The following is a 25,181-nucleotide window of genomic DNA, read 5'->3' as shown; positions in this document are numbered from 1 at the left end:
GGCTGGACGAAGAGATGAACTCTTTTTTTTTTCTTTCATCTACTCACCCTTCTGTTCTCCTTTCTTGTGTCTAACTCCTCCAGGTCCTCCAAGTTATGTTCCAGCCACCGCCTTCCTGCAGAACGCAGGCCAGGCCCTCCTGATCAGCCAGTGTGAGACCCTGGAGGCGGAGGTGAGCTCCTTGCTGCAGCAGCGCCGTGTTGCTCTCCGCGGTTGCCTGGAACAGCTGCACAGCTACGCCACCGTGGCTTTGCTGTACCCACGGGCTACCCTGCTGTTCCACAGAGTTCACCAGTGGAAGGCCTGGTTGGAGGAGCTGCTGAGGGTTATGACAGTGGAGCACTGCCAGTACATCTACAGACAGTAAGAGTTTCCCTCTGGTGTTATTCAGACAGCGCTGCATGTAATTAGCAGGATTTTCCTCCAGTTTGTTCGTGTCTTGAGACCCATTTATGCTCCCTTACGTCCCACACATCAAAGTTGGGAGTTCACTCCTGCGAACTGACGTCAGTTTCAGACACCGTTGGTCAGCGGTAATGCATAAAATTAAGTTGTTTCCAACCACCCAACACGCCCTAAACACTCGCATATAGTCTTTCTTCAAAAGCTTTCACAATTTCTACAGTTGTTGTCCTCGTTTTTCTTCTTCTTCTGCTTCTTTGTTCCCTTCCTGAATCTCTTCTTCTTCTCTGGTTTGTTTCTTTCTCTGGTCACATGTCAGCTATTCTGCGTCAAGTGATGGATAGCTGAGCTCCCTAAAACTGACCAAATTATGCGCGTAACCAATGCAGGAGACGGACGAAACTGTCCATCCGGCTGCGTATCCGCAGGGCTTAAAGTATTCCGGCACTGTGCCGGATCCTCGGCTTTTCACTATGATTCAGGAAAAAAAACTCTGAGGTATGCGCATAGTGGTTGAGATTCTGAATTGACTGAATTGTAGAAAATGAAATGAACAATGTTAACTTTGGAAATTACACGTATTCATCTTGGAAAATAAGCAGAATTTGCTGCTGCATGTTTTCAATGTTCAGCAAACAGTGACAATATACTACACTTCGTTTTCTCCGCCGAGTTCACCTGTAACATGAACTTTATCTTCGAGTGGTCTTAAACGCAGCATCCAAACCGATGGTTGTTTCACTGAAAGCAGATTTTTAAAAAATGGAGAGTAAATTCATGAAACCAGGGAAGGACGTCCTCATTGACAACAGCCTTAGAACCACATGGTGCTGGGCATGGATAGAAGAAGGGGTGGAGACGACAAGCTTTTTGGGAGCTGCTGCCAGAAACTAAGAGAGCCTGGTAGGCCTACTTGTTTCTGTGTGGGGGAAAAGTTCTATGACACCACGAAGGAGACCCCTGCAGCAGTTCGCGCTCTCCAACATACAAGTCGTTTGCCAGGTGTCGTGTCGTAAAGCGAATGTCTGCCAAAAGTTGATCATACGGCCGCGGGAGCTGCCTGTTAGCGTCGTTCGCTCAGCTTCGCTCTGTGTCTGCGGCGCTTCCTCTCGCCGTAAAACAGACATAGTACGAGAATGTAAGAGACAGTATGTCTAAATTAACAGAGAAAGTGCTTTAACGGATTTATTAACACTGCAGATGAAGACGTGCTGTCTTCATCTTCAGAATCTACATTAAAGTGGTCTGATGTCAATCAAGAGTTATACTGTGCACATTACTGCCAAGTAGTACCTTACACACACACACACACACACCTTTTATTCTTTTTAAGGTGGAATAATCGTTTTAACATATCAATAGCTGATCATGGGTTCTGTAATTGTCAATAAAACAAAAAATGTTGCTTGAAATGGCTCCAGTTTGTTCAGGACCAAATTCCACCTTAAAAGAATAAGAGGTGTGTGTGTGTGTGTGTGTGTGTAAGGTACTACTCGACCAGTAATGTGCACAGTATAACTCTTGATTGATATTAAACCACTTTAATGTAGATTCTGCATTTTATTAACAAGAAATGTCCTCTAATAAATAAAATAAGTCATGAACATCAGTGGAAATTAAACTTTGTAAACAAACACACACATCATGTTTTTACTAGACTTTACATACTTTCAATAAACAAGCATGAGACAAACACATGAAACCTAAACAGTGAAGCAGCAACAAGCCTGGATATTGTTTCTGGTTACAGCACGTCTTCATCTGCAGGGTTAATAAACCCGTTAAAGCACTTTCTCTGTTAATTTAGACATATTGTCACTTATCTTGTAGTTTAGTGTATTAAACTGCATGTGTGTTGTGTTTTTTATAACCTAATTTGATGTTGTTTTGAACAAAAACGATGGAAATGTTGAAATTTAAAAATAAAATGTTACTAAAGTTCACTGTTGCTCCGTAACTGTTTTTTTGTATAAATGGCCCTTTACTAAATTAAATGATTGCTAAATGAATCATTTAAATTAATTAGCCTTACTGAGTTTTACACGTCCTAATATTATTATTACCTTTACTTTCTAAAATTCACATTTAAGCTGTAGGCCATCTTATGCCCTGTATGTGTGTGTGTGTGTGTGTGTGTGTGTGTGTGTGGATGTGTGTGTGTGTGTGTGTGTGTGTGTGTGTGTGTGTGTGTGTGTGTGTGTGTGTGTGTGTGGATGTGTGTATGTGTCAGATCCACTGCACCTCTGCTCCCCAGAAAAAAGTTCAGGCTCAGGATTTTTTTTACTTTAAGCCTTGTATCCGTCTTCTCCATCGAGCATAAATTGGCCTTTAAGCTTCTAACTCCAGCCTCGGTGCTGCTGCTCAACTTATTCTCTTTGACTCTCACAGCTGAAAGATTAATTAATTGATTGACTGATTAATTAATGGTGCCCACAAGAAGCCCACAAGCTTCTAGCCTGTTGTTTTACAAGTTCAAAAGGAAAACTAGTTTAATTTAATCCAGTAATGAGACATTGTGTTTTAGTGCTTGGTGATAAAAGAAAAAGTTTTATTAGCAGCCTTATTCCCCATAAAACTGAGTATCTCACTGAAAGCTGCTCCCTTGATGCAGAAACAGCTGCTTAAAAATGGTCGGTCTACTCTGCATGCATGTGTTTGAGTTATTGAGGCGAGGATTCCTGCATACACGCCACAGCGTTTTACAAAACCTAGATTTTTCAAACTTGTTATTGAAATTCAAGCAATTAAAGTCCAGTAAATATCTTGAAAGCTTTCAAACATAAATGAAGTGCCAGAGGTTAACAAAGGTAAGATTCCTCAAAATGTTTTTGCAGCAGTGTTGGTGTTGGCCGTTCCTACAGGTGTCCCAGCTTCTTTTCATTACGTCCAACCCTTCTGTTTTCATAAAAGCCCTTTCAAACACACTACAGTACCATAGCCTTGGGAGCATATTTGACTAGTATTGCAGAAAGTAGTGTGTTGCTATAAAACTAACAAGAAAAAGGCAATAAATAATGGATGAGAGACAAACCATCATAATAATAGTTTCTGTTGTTGGTTGAGGAACACTTATAAAATGGATTTTAGGTCACAATTGAGTTAACATGGATAAGAATGTGGAATCAACTGAAATTCACAGTATTGAAAAACTGAGAGTTCTGATTGAACTTGATTCAACATTTATTCAACATTATCATAATTTCAATAAAAAATCTGGAAAAACTGGGGCGGTCAGAAAATTCTGAAGTGCTAATGGCACCAAAACATCCACAGATCTCTCTGAGATGAAAAGCAGCTCTCTAACTTTTACAGTGGTCAGGAAGACGTTGGACTGTGCTGGAACATGTCAGCCCCCCGCTGAGTTTATATCTTCTTACCTCTCCAGGTATGAGGTGCTGTTTGCCCCCCAGCCTCCCGCCGCCTCCTGCCAGTTCCTGTCCAACGTGGAGTTAAATCTGCAGCACCAAGTGGCCGAAACCAACGAGCGCATGATGCACCAAGCGGAGCGTCTGAAGGCTGAAGGCACCACGGTGGCAGCCTGTGAGGAGCAGCTGCAGGAGATCGAACACTGCATCACAGTCTTCCTGCGGGAGAACGGAGAACCGGGATCTCTGAGCCTCGCTGCCATCATCACCTCTGCTCTATGCACGCTCTGCAGGTTTGCTTTCCTGTTTCTCTCCTTTCATCAGTCGGGCAAATCGGATAAATTACTGCTTTGCTGAAATGACTAATTTGACCTTCTCCAGGCGTAACCTGGTGATGGAGGGGGCAGCTGCGAGTGCTGGAGAGCAGCTGGTGGACCTGACATCTCGGGATGGAGCTTGGTTTTTGGAGGAGCTCTGCAGCATGCTTGGAAATGTGGGCGCTCTGGCAACGCTGCTCCAATGCTGCCCACTCCTCCCTCATGACCTGGAGCTCCCGGCCACCTCAGCTACCACCCAGGCCATCTACCTGGCCAATGTTGTGTACACCTGCCTGCAGGTAGATGCACCCCAGAGCCTTTAACAATGTTTCTGATCTACAAAAATCCTTTTCCTCTGACAGTCGTTTCCTCCACCGTAGGAGCTGAACACCAACTTCCGGCAGATCATCTTTCCTGAGGCTCTGCGCTGTATGATAAAGGGAGAGCCCACCCTGGAGTCCATGTTGGCAGAGCTGGAGCAGCTCGTGGAGCACAGCTCTGATGGTCTGGGCCTGCAAGGTTTAGTTGACAGTCTCCGGGCCTCAACAGGTCTGGACCACGATGGCCAAAACCACTGCCTCCACATTACCAGGTTCACTTTTATTTAACAGAACTTCACTGATTGGAAATAAAAATACGAGAGGATCATTCTAATCTAAAAACCTTGCTTTTCTACACAGAATGCTGCGAACCCAGTACTCTGAACTGATCCAGCCTCGCAGCGTGGACGGACAGGGTCAGGACACGCCCAAGATGTCAGCTGGTCAAATGTTGTTGGTCGCTTTTGATGGCATGTTCACCCAACTGGAGACTGCTTTCAGCCAGCTCACAGAAAAGGTAAAAAATACACTTTTTTCTTCAGATGTAGTCAATAGAATGATGGGAATAAGGCAGGTTTGGTCCTAGAGAGACCTGCAGGTTTTAGATGTTCCCCTGCTCCAACACACTTCATTCAAATTAAATGGATATTTTCATTTTACAAACTCTGCTGTCAGCTTTGCAAACAGCAGTCATTGAAATACAGTCGAATGCTGCTTTATTGATTTATTTTTGCTCATTTCTTCACTTTTCCCCAGTGTACTTCCATTTAAATCCATCTGTCGCTCTGTAATCTTTCCCGTACCACCACACTGTTAGCGTCAGCTTTGAAAAGGTCGAGCCAGCTCCTGGGTAACTAAATCAGAACATTTGCCTCTTCATCCTCCTCAGCTGAGCTCTTTGGAGGTGCCGTCATCCTGGAGGAAGGTGGATGTTCTGAGGGAGGCTCGAACCACACAGCTCAACTTCTTTGACAGCCCGAGTCAGCGTCAGCTGATGGAGGAGGTGTTCTTCCTGAAGAGGTTGCAGACCATCAGGGATTTCTTCAGACTTTGTTCCTCCTTTTCTCAGACTCTGTCTGGTAAGATCTCAGACATGTTTAACAATTATCACACATCCTGACAAGTGATCAAAAGCAGAATCTGGGTTTGGTCGTTGTGAGTTTCTGTCGGCTGCCTCTCTAAGCGTGTGACTCATCTCTTCAGGTACCTGCCCGTTGTCTGAGGACTTGCTGCCTTCCAATGGGCCCGTTGGTTTGGGGAAACCTCTTTACCGCCGGCCCAGTGGAACGGGGTCGGGTGTGGCAGTGATCAGTGAAGAGCAGATGACCCGTCCAATAAAGGCCTTTACCGCTGAGTTTGTTCGGCAGATGCTCATGGGTCTGCCCAGCCAAGCCCTCGGCCTGGCCCTCTGCAGCACCCTCACCGCCCTCGGTCTGGATGTCGTGGCTCAGGTGGAAGCAAAGGACTTCGGTGCAGAGAGCAAGGTAAGCAGTGTGATGATGATCATGATGTTTTATTGGCTTCTTTTTGTTTTTATAAAGTTAGTTTTAGAAAGTTTTTACCAAAGACCACCACTTACCAGTTAATGCTGCACCTTTTCCGTAACTTGGGACCACACAGTACGACTCGGTACGTCTTCCTTCTGTGGGCTGGATCAGCTGTTGGAACATCAGCTGAAGTTGTACCAAAAAAAGTACAAGATAGTGTCAGTTTCAGGCAAGGCAAACCAAAACAAGCCTGCTGAGCCGATCAAGTGTGGTTCCAACTAATGGAAAAGCATCGTACGTTATCAGTGCTGACTTGAATGGTTCCGTCTTGGTTCTAAAGGTCTCTCTGGATGAGCTCTGTAAGAAAGCGGTGGAGCAGAGCCTGGCGTCAGGCCGGGTCTCCCAGCTGCTGCTGAACAGAGCCACGGTCCTGGCCTCCTCCTACGACACGGCCTGGAAGAAGGTCGACCTGCTCAGGAAGTTGGACGTCAACCTGGAGGTTGCAAAGACCAGCCTGCAGAGGAGCCAGCTGCATGTGGCCATGTTTCAGGTACACGCTGAAGTCTGGGTCTGGATTTGTTTTATAAGCATGTATCAAAGCTGGTATTTACTTGCACTTTAATTTACATAAAAATGCAGAAGAGATGATTAAAAGATGATCAGAGATGATATTCTGTCATCTGTAGTTTGCTTTTAAGAAAAATAAAAATCAGGCCTGGTGTGTTTTTGGAGATTTGACATTTTTTATTCATATCCACCAGCCCTAACTGGGGCTAATCTGAAGAGTCTTTGATATAAAACCTGCTACGATTGTCATGGTTACCTTGTTTTTATAGTAATTTAAATTGGACTCTTCATGAACTACATCACATTATTGAAGACTTGCCTACAATAAGCTAACAGGCTTAAGTTATTGATGATTGACACACATGACGCTCATAGAGAAACAGTTTTTTTTTTTTTTAACCAGTACTGGTCCAGTAAGATGAGATGGTTCTGGATCTGCCCTGACATCAGTTGCCCTCAACTCTTTTGCAATCAGCGTTCTCTGTCACAGAGTAGAGGATGAATATTTGCTCCTGCCCCTTCTAATATATGCTTTTTGTTTGTTTGTCCACCTGTAGTGGCATCATGAGGACATCCTTGGTCCCAATAATCAACCTCTAAGTGTCAGTATTCCTCCTCGCTCCGTAATCCTCAGCAACATGAAGAAGAAGCTGTACAAGCTGAGTCAGGATGAGGGAGCAATTGTTGCCATTCAGGTCAGTTCTCCTCCTGTGTCATCTGGTGAAATGTGACGGTTGTTTGTGAGCTAATGAATTGAAGGTAATGAATAATATGTGTGTGTGCAGGAGAAGCTGGCGTCTCTGGAGGCCAGCATTGAGCAGCGTCTGAAGTGGGCTGGTGGAGCCAACCCAGCGCTTGCTCCTGTCCTGCAGGACTTTGAGATGACCATCAGGGAAAGACGTTCCATGGTGGCTCGAGACAACCAGCGCACCAGCCAGGTAGCGCTGCCTCCAGAGATGTGATGCTGTACCATCCACAGCTCAGAAAAGCCAACGTTTTTCCTGCTCTGTCTTTCCTCAGGTCACCTTCTTGTGCTCCACCATCCTTAACTTCGAAGGCCTTCGGACCCGGACCCCTGAGGCTCTGAGCATGGATGCGGCGCTGTTTGAACTGCTGAAGCGTTGCCAGCAGACCTGCTCATATGCTGCCCAGTTTAGCAGCACAGTGTCTCCACTGGAGCTCCAGCTTCTGCACAGATTGGTGGGTTTGGCCTCTGACTTGCACACATCCCATTTCCTGGCAGCAGTGTTGTGTTTTATTTGGTGTAACATCTCTAAAGTCAGTTGAATTTAGCTGTTTAAGCTGTTTGTTGCAACAGGGGCCCGTACCTGACCTGCCAATAGGCAGCCCTGACTGGCTGAGCTGCGCCCAGAGGCAGCTGGAGGAGGAGCTGAGTATGGAGCGGAGGACTCAGGAGGAGCGAGAGCAGCAGCTGGAGTCTTGTGGAGAAACGCTGCAGCTGCTGGTTGACTCCATTAAAACCATTCTGTCCAATCACAACCGCCAACTGGCTGATGTCAAACACCTGCTGAGAGCCATGGCCAAGGTACAGGGAACGCCCGCCAGATGCTCAGGAAGATGTTCAGAATCTGAGCTACGTTTGCAAAAACTGAAGAATTCTTTCTGTCGCACAGGATGAGGAAGCAGCGTTGGCGGACGGTGAAGAGGTGGCATATGAGGGCAGCGTACGCCACTTCCTGCTGGAGTACAAAGCTTGGCAAGATAACATCCAGCTGGTGTTGTTCACCGTGGTCCAAGCCAGCGGACAGCATCGCAACCAGGAGCAGCTGGACCTGCTGGAGGAGATTCCAGCTACCCTGAAGGAGCTGCTCACACAGAGTCAGAGGTACTTGTCCCTCCCCTCCCTAGATGACTGAATACCGACTGAGTATTTTAGCCAGCTACCAATCTCTGTTGGTGTTACTGTTTTAGTTAGTTTTCTAGTCTGTCAAGGACCAATAAGGTTTGTTTTTTTTTTTTTTTTGCTCTAACCTCCATGTCTGTGTCTACATCAGTGTTTATAATGGTCTGGTGGGCTTCGCCTCGCCGTTGGTGACAGATAGGGACAGCGAATGTGCCAGTCCTGTTTCTTCAGCTCAGACCAGCTTTGCTGCAGGTATGAACGAGAATATGAAGGATTTTTCTCTTCAGAATTTACAATCACACAACATATTTAACCATCTTTATTTCGTAAACAATTTGGATTCAGCCGTTAGATGCAGCGGAGTGAAGACCCAGTCGGACTCCATGTCCCAGAATGCTCGCAAAGCACTACCACGTAACCTGGGAACCCCCACTGACACCCCACCCAGCACCCTGCTGATAAGCAGCAAAGGTCTCAACCCCAGTCCGAAGAGGGCTGTACGAGACCCCAAAACAGGACGAGGTACAGTTCTACTCTCCTCTGACTGGGTTCTAGCTGGAGGTTTTATTCTAACTGTGATTGTGTGTGTGTGCTGCAGCTGTCCAGGAGAGGAACTCGTACGCAGTCAGTGTGTGGAAGAGAGTGAAAGCCAAGCTGGAGGGCAGAGACATCGATCCCAACAGGAGGATGAGTGTCACAGAGCAGGTAACGCGCAACACAGTCCTGTTCCTGAACTCTGATCTGTGATTCCTCTCTATAGTATACTCTATGGTCACATCAGATCATATCTAGTTCCCTGATTTTACCACTGTAGAAAGAAGACATCACAGTTTTTCACCCCCAACAAACACCACATTTTCCTTTAAAGAGTTTTAGACACGGTTATGTCCTGAAAGATTTGGGTGACCAGCAAACTGGCCGGATGCTAAATATGCTGGTTAAATTTGTTCTTGTTGTCACAGGTGGACTTTGTTATCAAAGAGGCTACCAACATGGACAACCTGGCCCAGCTGTACGAGGGCTGGACTGCCTGGGTGTGAACGCCACGCTGCTTAGTGTCTTTGGTCCAGCGAAGGCTTGGAGATCCACCAGAGTCCAGCAGGACTGGGGTGTCGGAATAGCAGCACCAGGCCACCCGAAGGGGGAGGAAATGGGAGGCGGATGCTTAGTCCGCCCTCCCAAACTCCTGGGCATCCCAACTGGGGCAGCGACCTCGTAGCATTGCTGCAACCACACTCCCCCAACCACCAGCGACCGGGCTAACACAACGCTTAGTGGGCCTTCAGACCCACCTTCCTTTTAGGGGTTTGTGTTGGCAAATAAAACGGTGCTGGAAGGGGGAGGGGGGGAAGGAGGGCAAAGGCCTCCTCACCCTCAACTTGGAAATACCTTCCCCCCTCACCTGCATAGCTCACTGTCAAGTTGTACCCATGAACATCATCGCATCCTGTTAAGCCCACCGAAGTCCATCTGAGGGCAGGATGAGGTGGACGTGAGCTGACACACTGGGGGTTGAACTTTAACCTGGGGGGCAATCTCAGATGGATGGGGCATTTCCATGGCCACATTTGTTTTTCTCTAATCTTTTTCTCAATGGAACTGTGATCCTGATGGGCCTGCGGCGACGCAGTCCGGTCTGAACGACAAAGGTTCGACAGGATTCTTGAGGCTGCGCGAACATCTGAGGTGAAAGCGGAAAAAGACGATGAGATCGCGCTTCGATCGATGAAGAGCGAAGATGCCGACACATCTCAGTTGACAAAGCTGAAAGAAAAAAAAGTTTTCTCAGGATGGTTCTTTGTGCTTTTTGTGGATAACTTAATCATCCTGCCATGTTTAATAGTTGAGGATGGAAGCAGATGGAGTCACCTAGATAAGGATCTCTAGTTGTAGTTCTCTCCTTCAGTCTTGATCTCTAGTCTGTGTTGTGCTTTGTGTAAACTATATGTAGGAGTAGATTTTTTTTCCTTTTTTTTTTTTGATCTGCCTGTCAGAAGCTGTTTGCTTGCTATATTACGCATCCACCCAACCCTTATGCTTGCATTTTATGACTCTTGACCTTCTAGTTTTACATTTTTATTCAGAAAAGTTCTGTTTGTGGTGACGGTGAACCATGTTGATTCTTAAAGCTTTTATTGAATTTTGTTGAATGCCAAATAAATATAGAACTTGGAAGATTGCCCCCCTTTTTTTATCCTAATCTAGCCTGGAAACCAGAAAAAAAATAAAAATGGTGCTGCATCTTTAATAGGATTCAAAGTTCATGCAGCTGCTTATATCTCATGACACAACAATCTAAACATGCCGAGGATATGAAGTCCCTGCTGATCCCGAGTCGTAACGACTGCTTTAATCTTGTGTAAACTGAGCAGCTCGGAAAGTGAGGATGAAGGGGGCCAACGAGCCTCCAGCAGGTTAATGATTACATCAGCTTTGGTTAAAAAACATCTGTTTTTCAGGCTGACGGAGAGCAGTCTGTGCGTCGGACGTTTAGCAGACAGCAATGTCAGGGCAGCGTGTGTGCGTCTTGGACTTTGAGGAGGAGGCCAGAAAAATTCTCCCTAAAGCCGTGTACGACTACTACCGCTCAGGAGCTGATGGGCAAAACACACTGGCTGACAATGTGGCTGCCTTTAACAGGTACAACACACACATCTGTCCTGCTGAACCCTGGGTCTTAGCATGAGGGCAACGTTTAACTAAAATACCAAACAGCAGCTGGTTGTGTAAACTAGATTAAGTAACCCGGGACTGAAACGTTTTTACTGTTATTTAATACCAGTGTCGGTCACAGCCAGTATATGAAAGAAAATTAGAGCCTGATCGATTTGAATTTTTGATATAAAAATTCTGATATTAAGCAGAAAAAAATTCAGATTACTGATTAATTGGCCAATTTTAAAATATATTTGAATAAAATAACTTCTATTTATTTTATTTTGAATTTGCATTGTGAATTTTTTCTTTCTATGGAGCATTAATATACATACCAGTTGTTCGGATGAATTTATCTTGAGATCTAGACCATAGGTGTATTCTATATGTAAGCAATATAATGAGTGAAGTTACTGGCAAAACATTTATGAAGTTCTCTGATGCCCTTTAATGTTAAATGACATCTTCTCTACTCCCATCATTTTCTAGGCCATGATTCATATGACCCTAGATAAAAACCAGATACGCTTTTCTCAGATGTTAAAACATCTTTAACAGAGTTGCATTTTAAACATATAATGGTCACAAATAGTCTGGAACACGTTACTCTACAACCACGCAGTGTTGCTGTCACAGCCCGAGTCACGTTCTAGTATTTTCTGACAAAACTAAAAGGGACATGGCATTATGACAGCTGCTGAAGACGGAGTAATGTTCATCATTTTAACTTTCCCTCCTGTGTGTTCACATCGTCACAGCATGCAGCTGAGGGAGTGATGAACGCTGGTTCTATACTCTCAAATATTTGTATAATTACTAGCTAACATTATGCTAGGTTGGGATAACCACAGTGATGTTATTGCTAACATAAACAGGCAGGAAGTAACTTAAGCTAGGTTAGCACAACTTCAGCAGTGCAACGTAAATGAAAAGCATGACCCACGGAACGAAGCACAGGTCACTGTCATGACACATGAAAAACAGAGTTAAACTGAAACTGGAGACATGCTGAGTCATGCTTAGTTTTAAAAATGTAGTTCTAAACGTACCTGTTAAGCTCCACTCTGCCCACCCCTACAGTGCTGCCTGGCTGCAGCTACTGCTGTAGTTAGACATCGGTGAGGACTATGGAGTGGATGGAGTCAGAGCGCCATCTAGTGGATAAACATATTCTGCATGACTCCAAAGATTGACATCATTTACTGTTTTATGAGAAAGAATATATCAAGGTTTCTTTGGCAAAACTCGGCCGATTATGTTTATTTTGAAAGGGGCCATAATCGCCCAGCTGATCAATCGGTTGGGCGCTAAAGAAAATATACACATGATGAGATCAGCATCTGTAATTTAATATATTGCTTTATAGAATGTCATAAGGCTGCTAATGTTCCCTTATTGACTGAATTAAACTTGACGTGGTCTCCCTCATCTTAACATTGTATGAAACTGAAATAGTTATTACCTTTTTTTGTACAAAACTCAATTCCAGTGAAGTTGGGAAAAAGTTTAAAATGTCAGTAAAATTAGAATAGAATGACTTGCAAACCTTTTCTAACCCATATTTAAATGAATACACCACAAAGACAAGATTATTCATGTTCAAACTCATAAACTTTATTTTCATAAGCAAATAATGATAAACTTAGAATTATATAATTGCAACAAGTGCCAAAGTAGTTGGGAAAGGGGCTTCTTCACCATTGTGTTACATCACCTTTCCTTTTAATAACACTCAATAAACGTTTAGGAAGTGAGGAGACTAGTTGTTGAATCGTTGATAGTGGAATCCTTTCCCATTCTTGCTTTATGTACAGCTTCAGCTGTTCAGCAGTCCGGGGTCTCCTTTGTCTTATTCTGCGCTTCATAATGCCCCACACATTTTCAATGGGAGACAGGTCAGGACTGCAGGCAGGCCAGTCAAGCACCCGCACCCTCTCACTACGAAGCCACGCTGTGGTGAGACGCGCAGTGTGTGGCTTGGCATTATCCTGCTGGAATAAGCAAGGGCGCCCATGGTAAAGTTTCTGTTTGGATGACAACATACTTTGTTCCAAAACCTGAATGTACGTTTCTGCATTAATGGTGCCTTCACAGATGTGCAGGTTACCCATTCCTTGGCCACTCATGCACCCCCATACCATCACAGATGCTGGCTTTTGCACTTTGCGTGCGTAACAGTCTGGGTGGTTCTGTTCTTCTTTGGACCGGAGGACACGACGTCCACAATTTCCAAACACAATTTGGAAAACTGACTCATCAGACCACAGAACACTTTTCCACTTTGTATCAGTCCATTTTAGATGGGCTCGGGCCCAGAGAACCCTGCGGCGTTTCTGGATGTTGTTGATGAATGGCTTACGCTTTGCAACATAAAGTTTTAACCCACACTTACGGATATGGCGTCGAACTGTATTGACTGACAGTGGTTTTCCAAAGTGTTCCTGAGCCCATGTGGTGATGTCCTTTACACATTGATGTCGGTTCTTAATGCAGTACCGCTTGAGGGCTCGGAGGTCACGGGCATTCAATAATGGTTTACGGCCATGCCTTTTACGCACAGTGATTCCTCCAGATTCCCTGAACCTTTTCACAATATTATGGACTGTAGATGATGATATCCCTAAATTCCTTGCAATTGTACTTTGAGGAATGTTGTTTTTAAACTGTTCAACAATTTGCTCACGTAGTTGTTCACAAAGAGGTGAACCTCGCCCCATCCTTGCATGTGAATGACTTAGCTTGTTCGGGTCTCCCTTTTTTATACCCAGTAACGACTCTCACCTGTTGCTAATTCATCTGTTCACCTGCAAATAGTTGTTTGATTTCCATTCATCCACTTTCTGAGTAGTTATTGACACCTGTCCCAACTATTTTGGCACGTGTTGCTGTCATCAAATTATAGAGTTGATGATTTTCTCCCAAAACAATAAAGTTTATGAGTGAAGACAATAAATATGTTGTCTTTGCTGTGCATTCATTTAAATATGGGTTGACAAGAATTTGCAATTTACTTGAATCAATTTTTATTTGCAATTAACACACTTTCCCAACTTCACTGGACTTGAGTTTTGTATAATGCCAGATCAGGACATCTTGATACAGTTCAAACCAGAACCAGGAAGGACAGCCCTCTGCCTGGACTAACCGGGGGTTGGAGAGACAGGAAAGAGGGGTCAACAAGCAGCATAACATAACAGCCAGGGGTAGTTGCTGAGAAATAAAAAGAAACACACATTAATGACAAAGACAACGATGTCAGATGTTTCTACATGGGCAGTAAGGAGAGCACAGAGGAGCCTAGTGCATCATGGGACGTCCCCCAGCAGACTCAGCCTATAGCAGCAGGACTAAAGGGATGAAGGGTCACTAAGCCAGATCCGCTATGCGATTTATCAGGGAAAGAAAGTTTGAAGCCTGATCCTAAAAGTAGAGAGGGGGTCTCCTTCCTGATGCCAAACTGGGAGCTGATTCCCAGTTTCCCATCGTGAAGGTTCTGCCTCTCATCCTACTTTTAGAACCTCTAGGAATCACCAGTAAACCTGCAGTCTCAGAGTGAAGTGGAAATCTGGAACTCGGAGATGTTGAAGACCTAATGGATCGTGGTCACCAAGAGTTTTATATGTGAGGAGAAGAATTTTAGATTCTAGTCTGGATTCAGCAGGGAGATGATAAAGAGAAGATAAAACTGGAGAAATGATCTCTGATGATGATCCTCATCAGAACCCTCGCTGCAGCATCTTGGACCAGATGAAGACTTTTCAGAACATTTCTGGTCAGGACAATAATAACCAGGAATTAAAATCATCCATTCTGGAAGTAATAAATCCATGGACTGGTTTCTCTGCTCTGCTCTGCTCTGGATGTTCCTTATTTTGGGAATATTACGGAGGTGTCCTAGAAAGCTGTTTTATATGCATTTTAGAGGAAAGATCCTGGTCTGCTTCATTCCTTTTGCCACATTGTACAGGACGCTGTGTATTGTGAAGTCGCGGTGAGCTGCTTCAGCCTGTCATGATTGAACTAAATACTGAAGAAGGCAGCAATAAGTAACTTGATCACCTGAATCAGTGATTTATGGATTTTAAATAATGTAAGCCTGGGGTCTTCACTTGTTATGTATCCATAGGTGGTATCTTATTCCTCGAGTGTTGAGAGATGTGTCCACAGTGGATCTGTCTGTTTCTGTAATGGGTCAGAAACTCAGCATGCCTCTCTGTGTTGGAGCCACGGCTATGCAGAGGATGGCGCATCCTGCAGGAGAGACTGCTACAGCAAGAGGTTAACACACTCACTTGTTAAAAGATGCATAGAGTAGAAACTGAGGATAAAATGACTATCATCAGTCATATGACCGCTGTTCCCAGCATGCAAAGCGGTGGGAACAGCCATGATGCTGAGCTCCTGGGCCACCTCCACCATCGAGGAAGTGATGTCAGCGATGACAACCTCCCCGGGCAGTGAGGGTGTCCTCTGGATGCAGCTTTACATCTACAAGGACAGAGAGCTCACGCTCTCGTTGGTGCACCGGGCGGAGAAGGCAGGCTATAAGGCTATCTTTGTTACCGTGGATACGCCATACCTGGGGAAGAGGTTGGATGATGTGCGCAACCGCTTTAAAATGCCCCCACACTTGAGGTAGGAACTGCTGCAGAGATAAAAGGCAATGTGATCAGATGGGGGGATGGACGTATCGATACTTTGATATCTGCCAAGCAAAATATTATGGGATGCCAAATGTAAAAAACTTTTATTTCAGAAATTTCTAGCTGACACATTTTCATTATTTATCTCACATTCATCATACTTGGTACATTTTTCTACATTTGAGATTGAAATAAACTTAAAACTGCATTAACACAACTTTTAAGCACGTGTACACGTCAAATATATCAATCAAATTTTATTTATCAAGGACTTTTCATACATGAGTAGCACAAAGTACATGATAACAAAGGTTGCATAATGTAAAGAATATAAAACATATAATCTGGCTTGACGCTGCTGTAAGAAAACAATATCTTGGGGATCCATTTAAACCAGGAACCACCATGACCACAGAGACCACCACCACAGGAACAGCCCACATCCGGGCAGGCCATGGCCCACACTGTAACCATATGGCTGCAGCTCAGGGCCCCCAGCCATCCAGAGAAAAGCCATTCTCATTTCAACAACCCTGCAGAGCAAGCAGACAAAGCTCCCGGCGTGGAGGATCGCCGTGTGGAAAACACGAGTTAAAAATGTCAAAATAGAAAATCAAATAAACCTAAAAATAATCAAGATCAAATAAGAGCAACAATTATGGAAGTTTAGTTAAAGGAGTTAATAACAACAGTGTGTCTTGGTAAAACAAAAGCATAAGAACAGTTTAAAAGAAAGTTACAAAATAGGATTTTCATGTACTCACTTTAAAATAAATTAGTACATTAGGGCAAGTAAAATAAAAAATAATATAATGGTAAAAACAAAAAAATAAATCAATTAAAAGTGAAGCTAAAAAGGTAAGTCCTGAGCCTCTTTCAAAAACTGTCTGCAGCCCTAAGGTTCTCTGGCAGGCTCTTCTACCGATGAAGGCCATAATGATGGAAAGACGCCTTTTCAGTTCTCAGTTTATGAACACCCACAAGGCCAGTACCAGAGGACCTCGGTGCAAGAGGGCTCATAATTTAAAACAGGCCAGATAAATAGGAAGGTCCAAGACCATTAAGGCATTTATAAAGCACTAAAAGAACCTTAAATTTAATCCTGAAACTCACAGGACGCCAGTGCAGCGATTTTTAAAACGGGTGTAATGTGTTCCCGCCCTCTGGTCCTCGTCAGAGCACGGCCCGCTGAGTTCTGGAGTAATCGTAGGTTAGAAATACTCGTTTTGGGCAGACCACAGAGCAGGGCATTACAATAATCTATTCTGCTAGAGATAAAAGCATCAGCCCTGTGTTTTTAGGATGATAAAATCCTGTCTGTGACATTTCTAATGTGAGGAATAAAATCCAGCTCAGACCCCCAAAGGACACCCAGATTTCTCACACAGGAAGGTTTAAAATTAAGTAATCTTGGTAAAATGATCTCGCTCGTCTCCAGGGCCAAAATTAAAACTTCAGCTTTGTCCTGGTTAAGCTGTAGGAATTTTTCTGCCATCCATGATTTTATATCTAAAATACAGTTTAAAATACCATTATATGGCTCTAGGTCAGGGTTACTCAGTTCTATGAGGGCCACAATTCAGCAGGTATTCAATCTATTCCTGCTTCAGCCTACCTGAATCAAATTAAATGGATCTTACAGCCAGTCAAGTTCCACGACTTATTGATTTGAGTCAGGTGTGTTGCAGCAGGGATACGTGGAAAACCTGCTGGATTGCCGCCCTTGTAGGACCGAGGAGCTCTTATATCTGTCATCAGGAGACACGTCGATGTAAAGCTGTGCATCATCAGCATAGCTGTGAAAATCAATGCTGTGTCCCATGATGACATCCCCATGAGGCAACATGTACAGATTAAAAAGTATTGGGCCGAGGTTCAACATTTAGATATAAGATTTAACATTTAAATTGAAATGTTTAGATAGGGCTGGACAATATGGCCTAAAACCTGATATCCAGTTTTTTGTTTGTTTTTTTCACATTATCCCGATACATGATATACATTCCGATGTTTTTGAAATCTCCTCTAAAACACTGTGTAAATATTAAATTCAACATTATCAGCAATTTTACCCTGTCCTATCCAGCATCATGACAGCAGCATGATGGTCTAGCTGCCATATTGTGCTGAACTTATTTACTCTGACAAGCGGAGCCTTTTGTTTATGGGGCGCCCCTTGAATCTTAAATGTTATTCTTTATTGTTATTTCAAAATATGTTTTTACTTATAACTGGTGGACCAGAGAAAGAAAGAAAAAGGTGGATAGAGGAGAAATATGAAGAGAAAAGACAGAAAAAAAAGAACAAAACAAAAGGTAGAAAACAAACCACAACTTCTGCAGTCAAAGTTAAACAGAGAAACTTAACAGTAAACATCCTAAAGAGAGCACAACAGACCATCTATAGGGGCCCCTGTGAGAAGAAAAACTGTAAAAACCCTGAACAGCAACAAACAGCAACTGGTATGTGTGTGTCTGCATGTGTGTATGTGTCTGTGTGGAGGGGTGTGTATGCAGGTGTGTTTACTAAACATTAGGGGTGAGTTGTGCTGAGTCATCATGCAAATGCAACCACGCCCCCCTCTAAGGATCATGGGCAGACCAAGAGGGTCCCAAGCCCGGGCAATCAGCAGCCACCACAGAGACCAGAACCAAGACAGCCACAAGAACGGCCAGACGGAAGGAGGCAGAGGAAGGCCGCAGCCAGAACCAGGGCAGCAATCCCCCAGCCCCACCAGGCACCAGCCCCCTGTGCATAAGCCAGGGACAGAACCCAGGACCCCGCAAGCCCTAGGGCCACCCACCACCCTGGAGAAAGCCCGGCCCAACACCCAGGAGGGCAGGGCCAGTCCAGACAGTCACCCACTGTGGCCCAGCACCCGTCCCTGCACCGCTGGCCAGGCATCCCAGAGATTTGTCCCTGCACTGCCGGCCAGGCATCCCAGAGATTCGTCCCTGCACCGCCGGCCAGGCATCCCAGAGATTCGTCCCTGCACCGCCGGCCAGGCATCCCAGAGATTCGTCCCTGCACCGCCGGCCAGGCATCCCAGAGATTCGTCCCTGCACCGCCGGCCAGGCATCCCAGAGATTCGTCCCTGCACCGCCGGCCAGGCATCCCAGAGATCACAATTTGACACAACTGTCAAAAATACCAGGATTTCCGGCACTTGCCTATAATGGGTTACTAGTTGAATCTGCTGGAATGAAGTAAAATTGTCCATTATCACTATTTTCCTCCACATGATATGCTGACATTAAAAAATGAATGATTTTAAACTGCAATGACAATAAAATTTAAATATGAAGTTTTAATGAAAGTAAATGGACACATTTTGGCAACAAAGGTCATGAGAGGAAGTAGCTGATATTACATAAAAATAATAATATAATACATTTTATTTAAAAGCTCCTTTCAAAAACCCAAGGACACTGTACAAAAGAACATTAAAATAGTTAGGACTTAAAATAGATAGGACTGAGCCCTGGGGCACACCAGCAGAGACAGGAAAGAGTTGATTTCAGTCGAATGAACTGTGTGCAGCCAGAAAGGAAAGAAGTGAACCAGGTGAGGGGGATGTGAGTGATGCCGATGGATGACAGTCTGTCAAGGAGAATGCTGTGAGAGATGGGTTAGGGTGTCGAATGCTGTGATGAGGTCAAGAAGGATGAGAATGGATAGTAAACCTGAATATGAAGCTATGAGAAGGTCGTTGGAGATTTTGAGGAGTGCTGTTTCAGTACTGTGAAGGGGACGGAAACCGGATTGAAACTTTCATAAATATTGTCGGTGATAAGATGGTTATGAAGTTGAGAGCAACAGACTTTTTGAGGATTTTGGAAATGAAGGGTAAATAGGAAATTGGACGAAGGTTATTGAAATTTGTGGGGTCCAAGCCAGGTTTTTTCAAGATAGGTGTAACTGTAGCGGTTTTGAGTGCAAGAGGGACGGTTCCAGAGTGAATGATGTTGGTGATGAGGGGAGCAAGTGAGGAGAGGAAGGTTTTAACAAGAGCTGTAGGGATTGGATGGAGCTGACAGATAGAGGGTTTGGATTTGAGGATAGATTCAGAGATGGCTTGGACGGAGGGGAGAATAAAACTGGAGAATGTGGTTATGGGGGATGAGTAGGGGGCAGTGAAGTCCACTAGAGACTGCAGCTCTCCATGATGTCAGGCGTTGGTGAATGTCAGAGATTTTGGAGACAAAGAAAGACATGAGTGAGTTACAGAAGTCAGTGGATTGCATGTGGTGGGAAGAGAGTCAGGTGGCTTTGTAATACAGGTGAGGAGAGAAGAGAGTTCTGGAGTTGTGTTGATTGGACTGAATGACACCAGAGTAGTAAGCAGATTTAGTTAAGGAGAGACTGTCCTTGTATAGCATTACATGGTTATTGTACATTTCTTTCTGTATAGTGAGTCCAGTTTTGTTGTAGAGTCGTTCCAGTTGTCGTCCTTGGGATTTGAGCTGACGGAGGGCAGGAGTGAACCAGGGTGAAGAGCAGGTGAAAGAGACGGATCTGGTTTTCAGTGGAGCATGAGTATTCAGAAGAGTATGGAGATTGTTGTTATAGTGGGAAACCAGGTCATCAGGTGAGCAGTTGGCATGTGGACTGGGAAAAATGATGATTTCAGAAGAAAAAGTCTCAATGTTGATGTTCTTAACTCTACGGAATGAGACGGTCGGGGGGAGAAAGATTCTGGACAGAAGGACATTGAAAGTAATGAGTCAGTATAAGGCAGCGTATGAGGTTTACAGTCGATGGGGTGATACCAGAACAGCAAACTAAATCCAGGATGTGACCTGTACAGTGAGTTGGAAAATGAATGTGTTGCTGCAGACCAAAACTTTCTAGACAGGATGAGAAGTCTTTGGAGAGAGCGTTACTGTTACTGTCCATATGAATATTAAAGTCACCAAGAATAATTGTGTTTGATGTCATGGATGAGGAAAGTGTCAGGAGTTTGGAGAAGTCATTTAAAAAGTCCTTGTTATGTTTTGGAGGACGGTAGATGGTAGAACAATCGTAGGAGAGGGTCCAGGCAGCAGGAGGACACGGGAGCAGCAGGGACAACATTAACATCAAATCAGTTTTGTTGTTAATCTTTGAAATAGCCAAGACTCTAATTGCCACCAAAGCCCCATCCCTGTAATATATATTTACTCAAAAAGTATTTCATGTTTTTTAGGGGTTTTTAATGAATAATTATTTAAATAATTAAACTCATTTAAAGTCTAAAAATGATTGAATGTTTTGTAGTTTTAAGCAGGTCTGAATGTGCTTAAGTGATTTATGGAAAATAAAAGAAAAAAAAATAGTGATGAATGAAGATTTTAATGCAGATTTCTGGGCTTGTACATTTTGCCATGAGGGTCCCAGGCAGAGTAGCTGACACTACATCAAAAATACAAATGGAATCAAATCACTTTTGTTGAAAATCTTTGACCACCAAAGACTCATTTCGCTAATCATTCTTATTCGTAAAGTAATTTCATTTTTGCAGTTTTTGTAATGAATGAGGCAGTAATTTAAATAATTAAACTGGCATTTAAAGGGTTAAAATCCTAAAAATGATTGAATGCTTGGCATTTTTGAGCAGGGCAGATGCTGTTTAAATGATTTATGAAAAAAAGCAAAACAAATAGTGATGTATGACAATTTTATAACAGTTTTTGTGCGTTTTTGGCCACAGGGTGCCAAATTTGAGAAAGTCAGAAGGATTAAGGGACAAAAAGTATAAAAAACAATACTGGTCTGAAGGAAAAAGTACCGTACGGTGAAGGTTTAGTTTTTTAATCAGACGTCATAGTCAGTTATGAGGACTGTAATGTGTAACTCATAGCGCTTCACTCTGAGTGTGTGTTTGTGTGCCTGCAGCATGTCAAACTTCTCCACAGCCTCCCTGGCCTTCTCTGAGGATGACTATGGTAACGACAGCGGTTTGGCTGTGTACGTTGCAAACGCTATCGAGCCTGCTCTCAGCTGGGACGACATCACCTGGCTGAAGAAGCAAACATGCCTACCTGTGATCGTGAAAGGCGTGCTAAATGGTGACACACACACGTTCACGGCCACTTACAGCAGTGTCTGTGGGATTTAGTCAAGAATTTGTGTTCTTGTACCTGTCAGGTGAAGATGCCGTCCAGGCTGTGAACTACGGTATCAACGGCATCCTGGTGTCCAATCATGGAGCTCGACAGCTGGACGGGGTTCCTGCTACGGTGTGTGTGTTCTGTTTCTAATCCTTTTTGATGCAGCGTGAGCCTCCTGAAGCCTCAGTCTGTAACCTGTCAGTACTGTAACATGTTTGTATGTGCAGCTGGATGTGCTGGAGGAGGTAGTGAAGGCGGTGCAGGGTCGCTGTGATGTCTACATGGATGGAGGAGTGAGACGAGGGACCGACGTCCTGAAGGCCCTTGCTCTTGGAGCAAAGGCGGTCTTCGTTGGCCGACCTGTGCTGTGGGGCCTCGCCTGTCAGGTGTTGTATCACCTGGAAATTATCAGCTACTATCCTACTCCAACAAATGGCATGCAGAGTTTTCCAAGGCTTCGTGTTGGGCCCCTTTTTGTTCAGCATCTACATGCTCCCCCTGGCTCATGAACACCAACCAAATACCTGATCATAATTATCCTGATGTTATTGGTTATTACCGTCTCACCAGGGAACTCTGGGCCCAGACAAAACTTCAGTTCTTTGTCAAAGCAAAACATGGATGTTCCAGAATTTTCTTCAGCTAAATAAAACTAAATCTGAAAGTTCAGCTTCAGTCCAACAGATCAATCCAGATGTCATGTAACAGCTGTATGAAAGCAGGAACTCATCAGCCTTTTATCACCTGAAGAATAGATCTAGAATAAGAGGACTGATGATTCAGTATGATTTAGACAAAACTCTTTATCTGTTTTCAGGAGTCCTGACTACTGTAATGAAGTGTTTACAGGTCTGTAAAAAATACTGAGACATCTGCAGCTAATTCAGAATAGAGTCAAACTAAACATGTAGTTTTTCTGCTCCTAATATCTGGAAGAAACTACCAGAAAACCTGTAGTCTGCTTTTTTATTAGGTAGATAGTTTTTATTAAAATATAATATATAATTAATTTAGTTAATATATTTTCTATATATATATATTTCTATATATTATATATATTTTCTTGCATATGTACATTGACAGTGATAATTATGATGACGGGGATGGTGATGTGTTTCCCGTTGATGTCTTGAACTGTGAGGCAGTGGTAGTGGTGATTCAAAGATAGATGTAGTCGTTAATAAAAACCCCTCTTCTGTTTTATGTGTCCAGGGAGAAGAAGGAGTTATTGAGCTTCTGGAACTTCTAAAAGATGAGCTGCGACTGGCTGTGGCCCTGTCAGGTAACAAAACAACACCCAGAAAACATCTGCTATGGCTACCGCTGCCATGCTTCACTGTGAGACTGCCTTTCTGAGTCATGAGAGGTGTTGGGTTTAGTCCACATGCAGACTTTTCCTTAGTTTCTTCTCACCAGAGTAGCTTCTTCTATATGTCTGAGTATTCTCCCAGGCGTATTTTAGCTAGTGCCAAATGGACTTTTTTCTGGCCATTCGTCCATAAAGTCCAGCTTAGTGGAGTTGTCCAACAGACACAGTCCCATTTCTGTCTTGAAGCTTTTATCTCATAATAATATTTTTAGTTAGCATCACTATGTCACCATTTAACAAACATGCTTTTAATGTACTTGGTTTTTTAACGCTTCTACTTAAGTGTAGTTTAAAAAAAAAACTTTACAAGACTGAAACCTAAAACGTACTCTCCTGAGCTCCGTTGATGATTCACCACCGTCTTGTATGAATTCTGGGAGAAAAGAGAAGGATGCATCACCAGCAGCCCAAACGAAGTGTGGATTTGAAGGGTGGGTTCGCACCGCGATGACGTATGTGGCAGACCAATCCGCACTTCGAAGTGTGCACACCCTGAATCGGGACACACCTTGTGTGCCAGACCACTTGTGACCATTATATATAAAATACAACTCTATCAAAGACGACACCTTTTTGACATTTAAGTAAAGCATATCGGTTTTTATTCATATTTGATGTATACCATGATATATTTCATGGCATAGAAAATGTTTGCGTAAAGAAAATGTAATTTAATATTAAAGGGCATCAGAAGGCTGCATAATGTTTAGCTAACTTTCCTCATGTTGGTTATATAAGGCCTTCAGTATATTTTTCTACCTGTACTTTAAACTACTTCTACTTTGCATCAGCAAGAAGTACAAAACAAGATGTATTTAAATAATTCATCATTCATTTATACCATTCATTTCTAGATTTACTTTTTTGATGATCTCAGTACATACATACATATATGTATATATAAATATGTGTGTGTGTGTGTGTATGTACTGAGATCATGTGACATTAAGTGTGTCACATGATCTGTGGGTGGAATGTAAGTGGCAGCACCAGGTCCCCATAAAGACCTTCATTATTAATACATTTACACACATTTAGTTATAAGAACGACCTGTGAAGGATCTTTGACCAACCCAGCGTTTGTGTGTGTGCAGGTTGTCGTTCTGTATCTGAGGTGAGCAGGTCCTTGGTCAGAAGAGCGGACTTCGCCTCTAGGATGTGAGAGAAAAATCACACACAGGGTTTTTAAATACTTTCTCCCTTTTGTGCTGAGAAGTTTACTAAATGCTACATCTGGTGTTTTTTTTAAATATACATAAACAAATCCAGTGTCAGACTGCGGCGTCACACCCATTAAAAGGAAGGTCTTTACTGTTGATGTACCTGTGAGACTGCTTTTGTTGTTCATTAGCCTGCAACATCCAACATCCTGTTGGTAAAAACTGTAGATGTCTTATAAACACTTGTAGAATAAATCAGAGCACAGAAAGAAATATTCCTGCTTGACTCTTCTGTCCCCATCACACCAACACATCAGCTCTGACTGCAGATGCTAAAATCCACTGGTGACAACCTGCTGCTCCATTTTTCTTACCAGGATATAGTTAAGTTATTAGTAAAAGAAAAGGCTTGACTAATAATCACAAAAACAAATTAATACATTAGCACAGTTAAGTTTTTAGGGTCATTTTTGATAATAAACTGGAACTCTTGCATACATTAGGACTAAATCTATTGCACTACTGTACAAAGTAAAGGACTTACTGTGTCAAAATATCACTTCCATTTTATACAACTATAAAATATATAGAACAATACGTTATATTTTCCATATATATACGGGGATTTGGGAAAACAGTTATACAAAAACAAATCCTGCCTTTTTATTGCAAAAGAAAGCCATACTATAGTTTGCTTAAGGAAAAAAGTAAACCAACAAATCCATTATTTATCCAGTCACTCACCCTGAAAATTAGAGATTTCGTAGATTACAACACAATTCAAAGTATGTATGATGCAGAGGAAAAACATTCTTTATCCACACACATTATAAAGAGATAAATATTATTAACTCAGGAAATCATATGATTAACAAAGATTCATTGTGTATTAGTTACTGGTGTCAAATATTTTAAAATGAGCATTAGAGACCATTTGAAAATG

At 43.2% G+C, this 25,181-nt stretch overlaps 2 protein-coding genes and 1 long non-coding RNA gene across 5 annotated transcripts in view; 2 read left to right on the top strand and 1 right to left on the bottom strand.

Annotated features, from left to right (window-relative positions):
- Nucleotides 1–10,497, top strand: part of smg1 (SMG1 nonsense mediated mRNA decay associated PI3K related kinase) — a 57,314-nt gene extending 46,817 nt beyond the window's left edge. For all 3 annotated transcript variants that reach the window (XM_041972640.1, XM_041972645.1, XM_041972646.1), the window contains 17 exons: nt 84–363; nt 3,788–4,060; nt 4,149–4,383; nt 4,465–4,676; nt 4,765–4,921; nt 5,294–5,483; nt 5,608–5,888; nt 6,232–6,441; nt 7,016–7,153; nt 7,244–7,396; nt 7,479–7,658; nt 7,777–8,004; nt 8,093–8,304; nt 8,474–8,574; nt 8,668–8,844; nt 8,921–9,027; nt 9,285–10,497. In XM_041972640.1, coding sequence (XP_041828574.1) covers nt 84–363; nt 3,788–4,060; nt 4,149–4,383; nt 4,465–4,676; nt 4,765–4,921; nt 5,294–5,483; nt 5,608–5,888; nt 6,232–6,441; nt 7,016–7,153; nt 7,244–7,396; nt 7,479–7,658; nt 7,777–8,004; nt 8,093–8,304; nt 8,474–8,574; nt 8,668–8,844; nt 8,921–9,027; nt 9,285–9,362 — 3,212 coding nt within the window. In that variant the 3' untranslated portion in view covers nt 9,363–10,497. The remainder of the gene's footprint in view (nt 1–83; nt 364–3,787; nt 4,061–4,148; nt 4,384–4,464; nt 4,677–4,764; nt 4,922–5,293; nt 5,484–5,607; nt 5,889–6,231; nt 6,442–7,015; nt 7,154–7,243; nt 7,397–7,478; nt 7,659–7,776; nt 8,005–8,092; nt 8,305–8,473; nt 8,575–8,667; nt 8,845–8,920; nt 9,028–9,284) is intronic.
- A 250-nt stretch (nt 10,498–10,747) lies between these two features.
- Nucleotides 10,748–25,034, top strand: hao1 (hydroxyacid oxidase (glycolate oxidase) 1). The gene is made up of 8 exons (XM_041972655.1): nt 10,748–10,962; nt 15,104–15,255; nt 15,342–15,612; nt 21,495–21,667; nt 21,747–21,838; nt 21,937–22,095; nt 22,922–22,991; nt 24,173–25,034. The coding sequence occupies exons 1-8, from the start codon at nt 10,826–10,828 to the stop codon at nt 24,238–24,240; spliced, it is 1,122 nt and encodes a 373-aa protein (XP_041828589.1). The 5' UTR covers nt 10,748–10,825; the 3' UTR covers nt 24,241–25,034.
- LOC121631666 lies at nt 12,944–21,534 on the bottom strand. The gene is made up of 3 exons (XR_006008773.1): nt 21,454–21,534; nt 14,811–14,821; nt 12,944–12,953 (listed from the first exon to the last, which is right to left on the bottom strand). It is a non-coding gene; the product is annotated as an uncharacterized LOC121631666 (long non-coding RNA).
- Nucleotides 25,035–25,181: the final 147 nt, after the last annotated feature.

Source organism: Melanotaenia boesemani, chromosome 2, assembly GCF_017639745.1.
Source record: "Melanotaenia boesemani isolate fMelBoe1 chromosome 2, fMelBoe1.pri, whole genome shotgun sequence".
Lineage (NCBI taxonomy): Eukaryota > Metazoa > Chordata > Actinopteri > Atheriniformes > Melanotaeniidae > Melanotaenia > Melanotaenia boesemani.
This window is presented reverse-complemented; position numbering and strand designations above follow the sequence as displayed.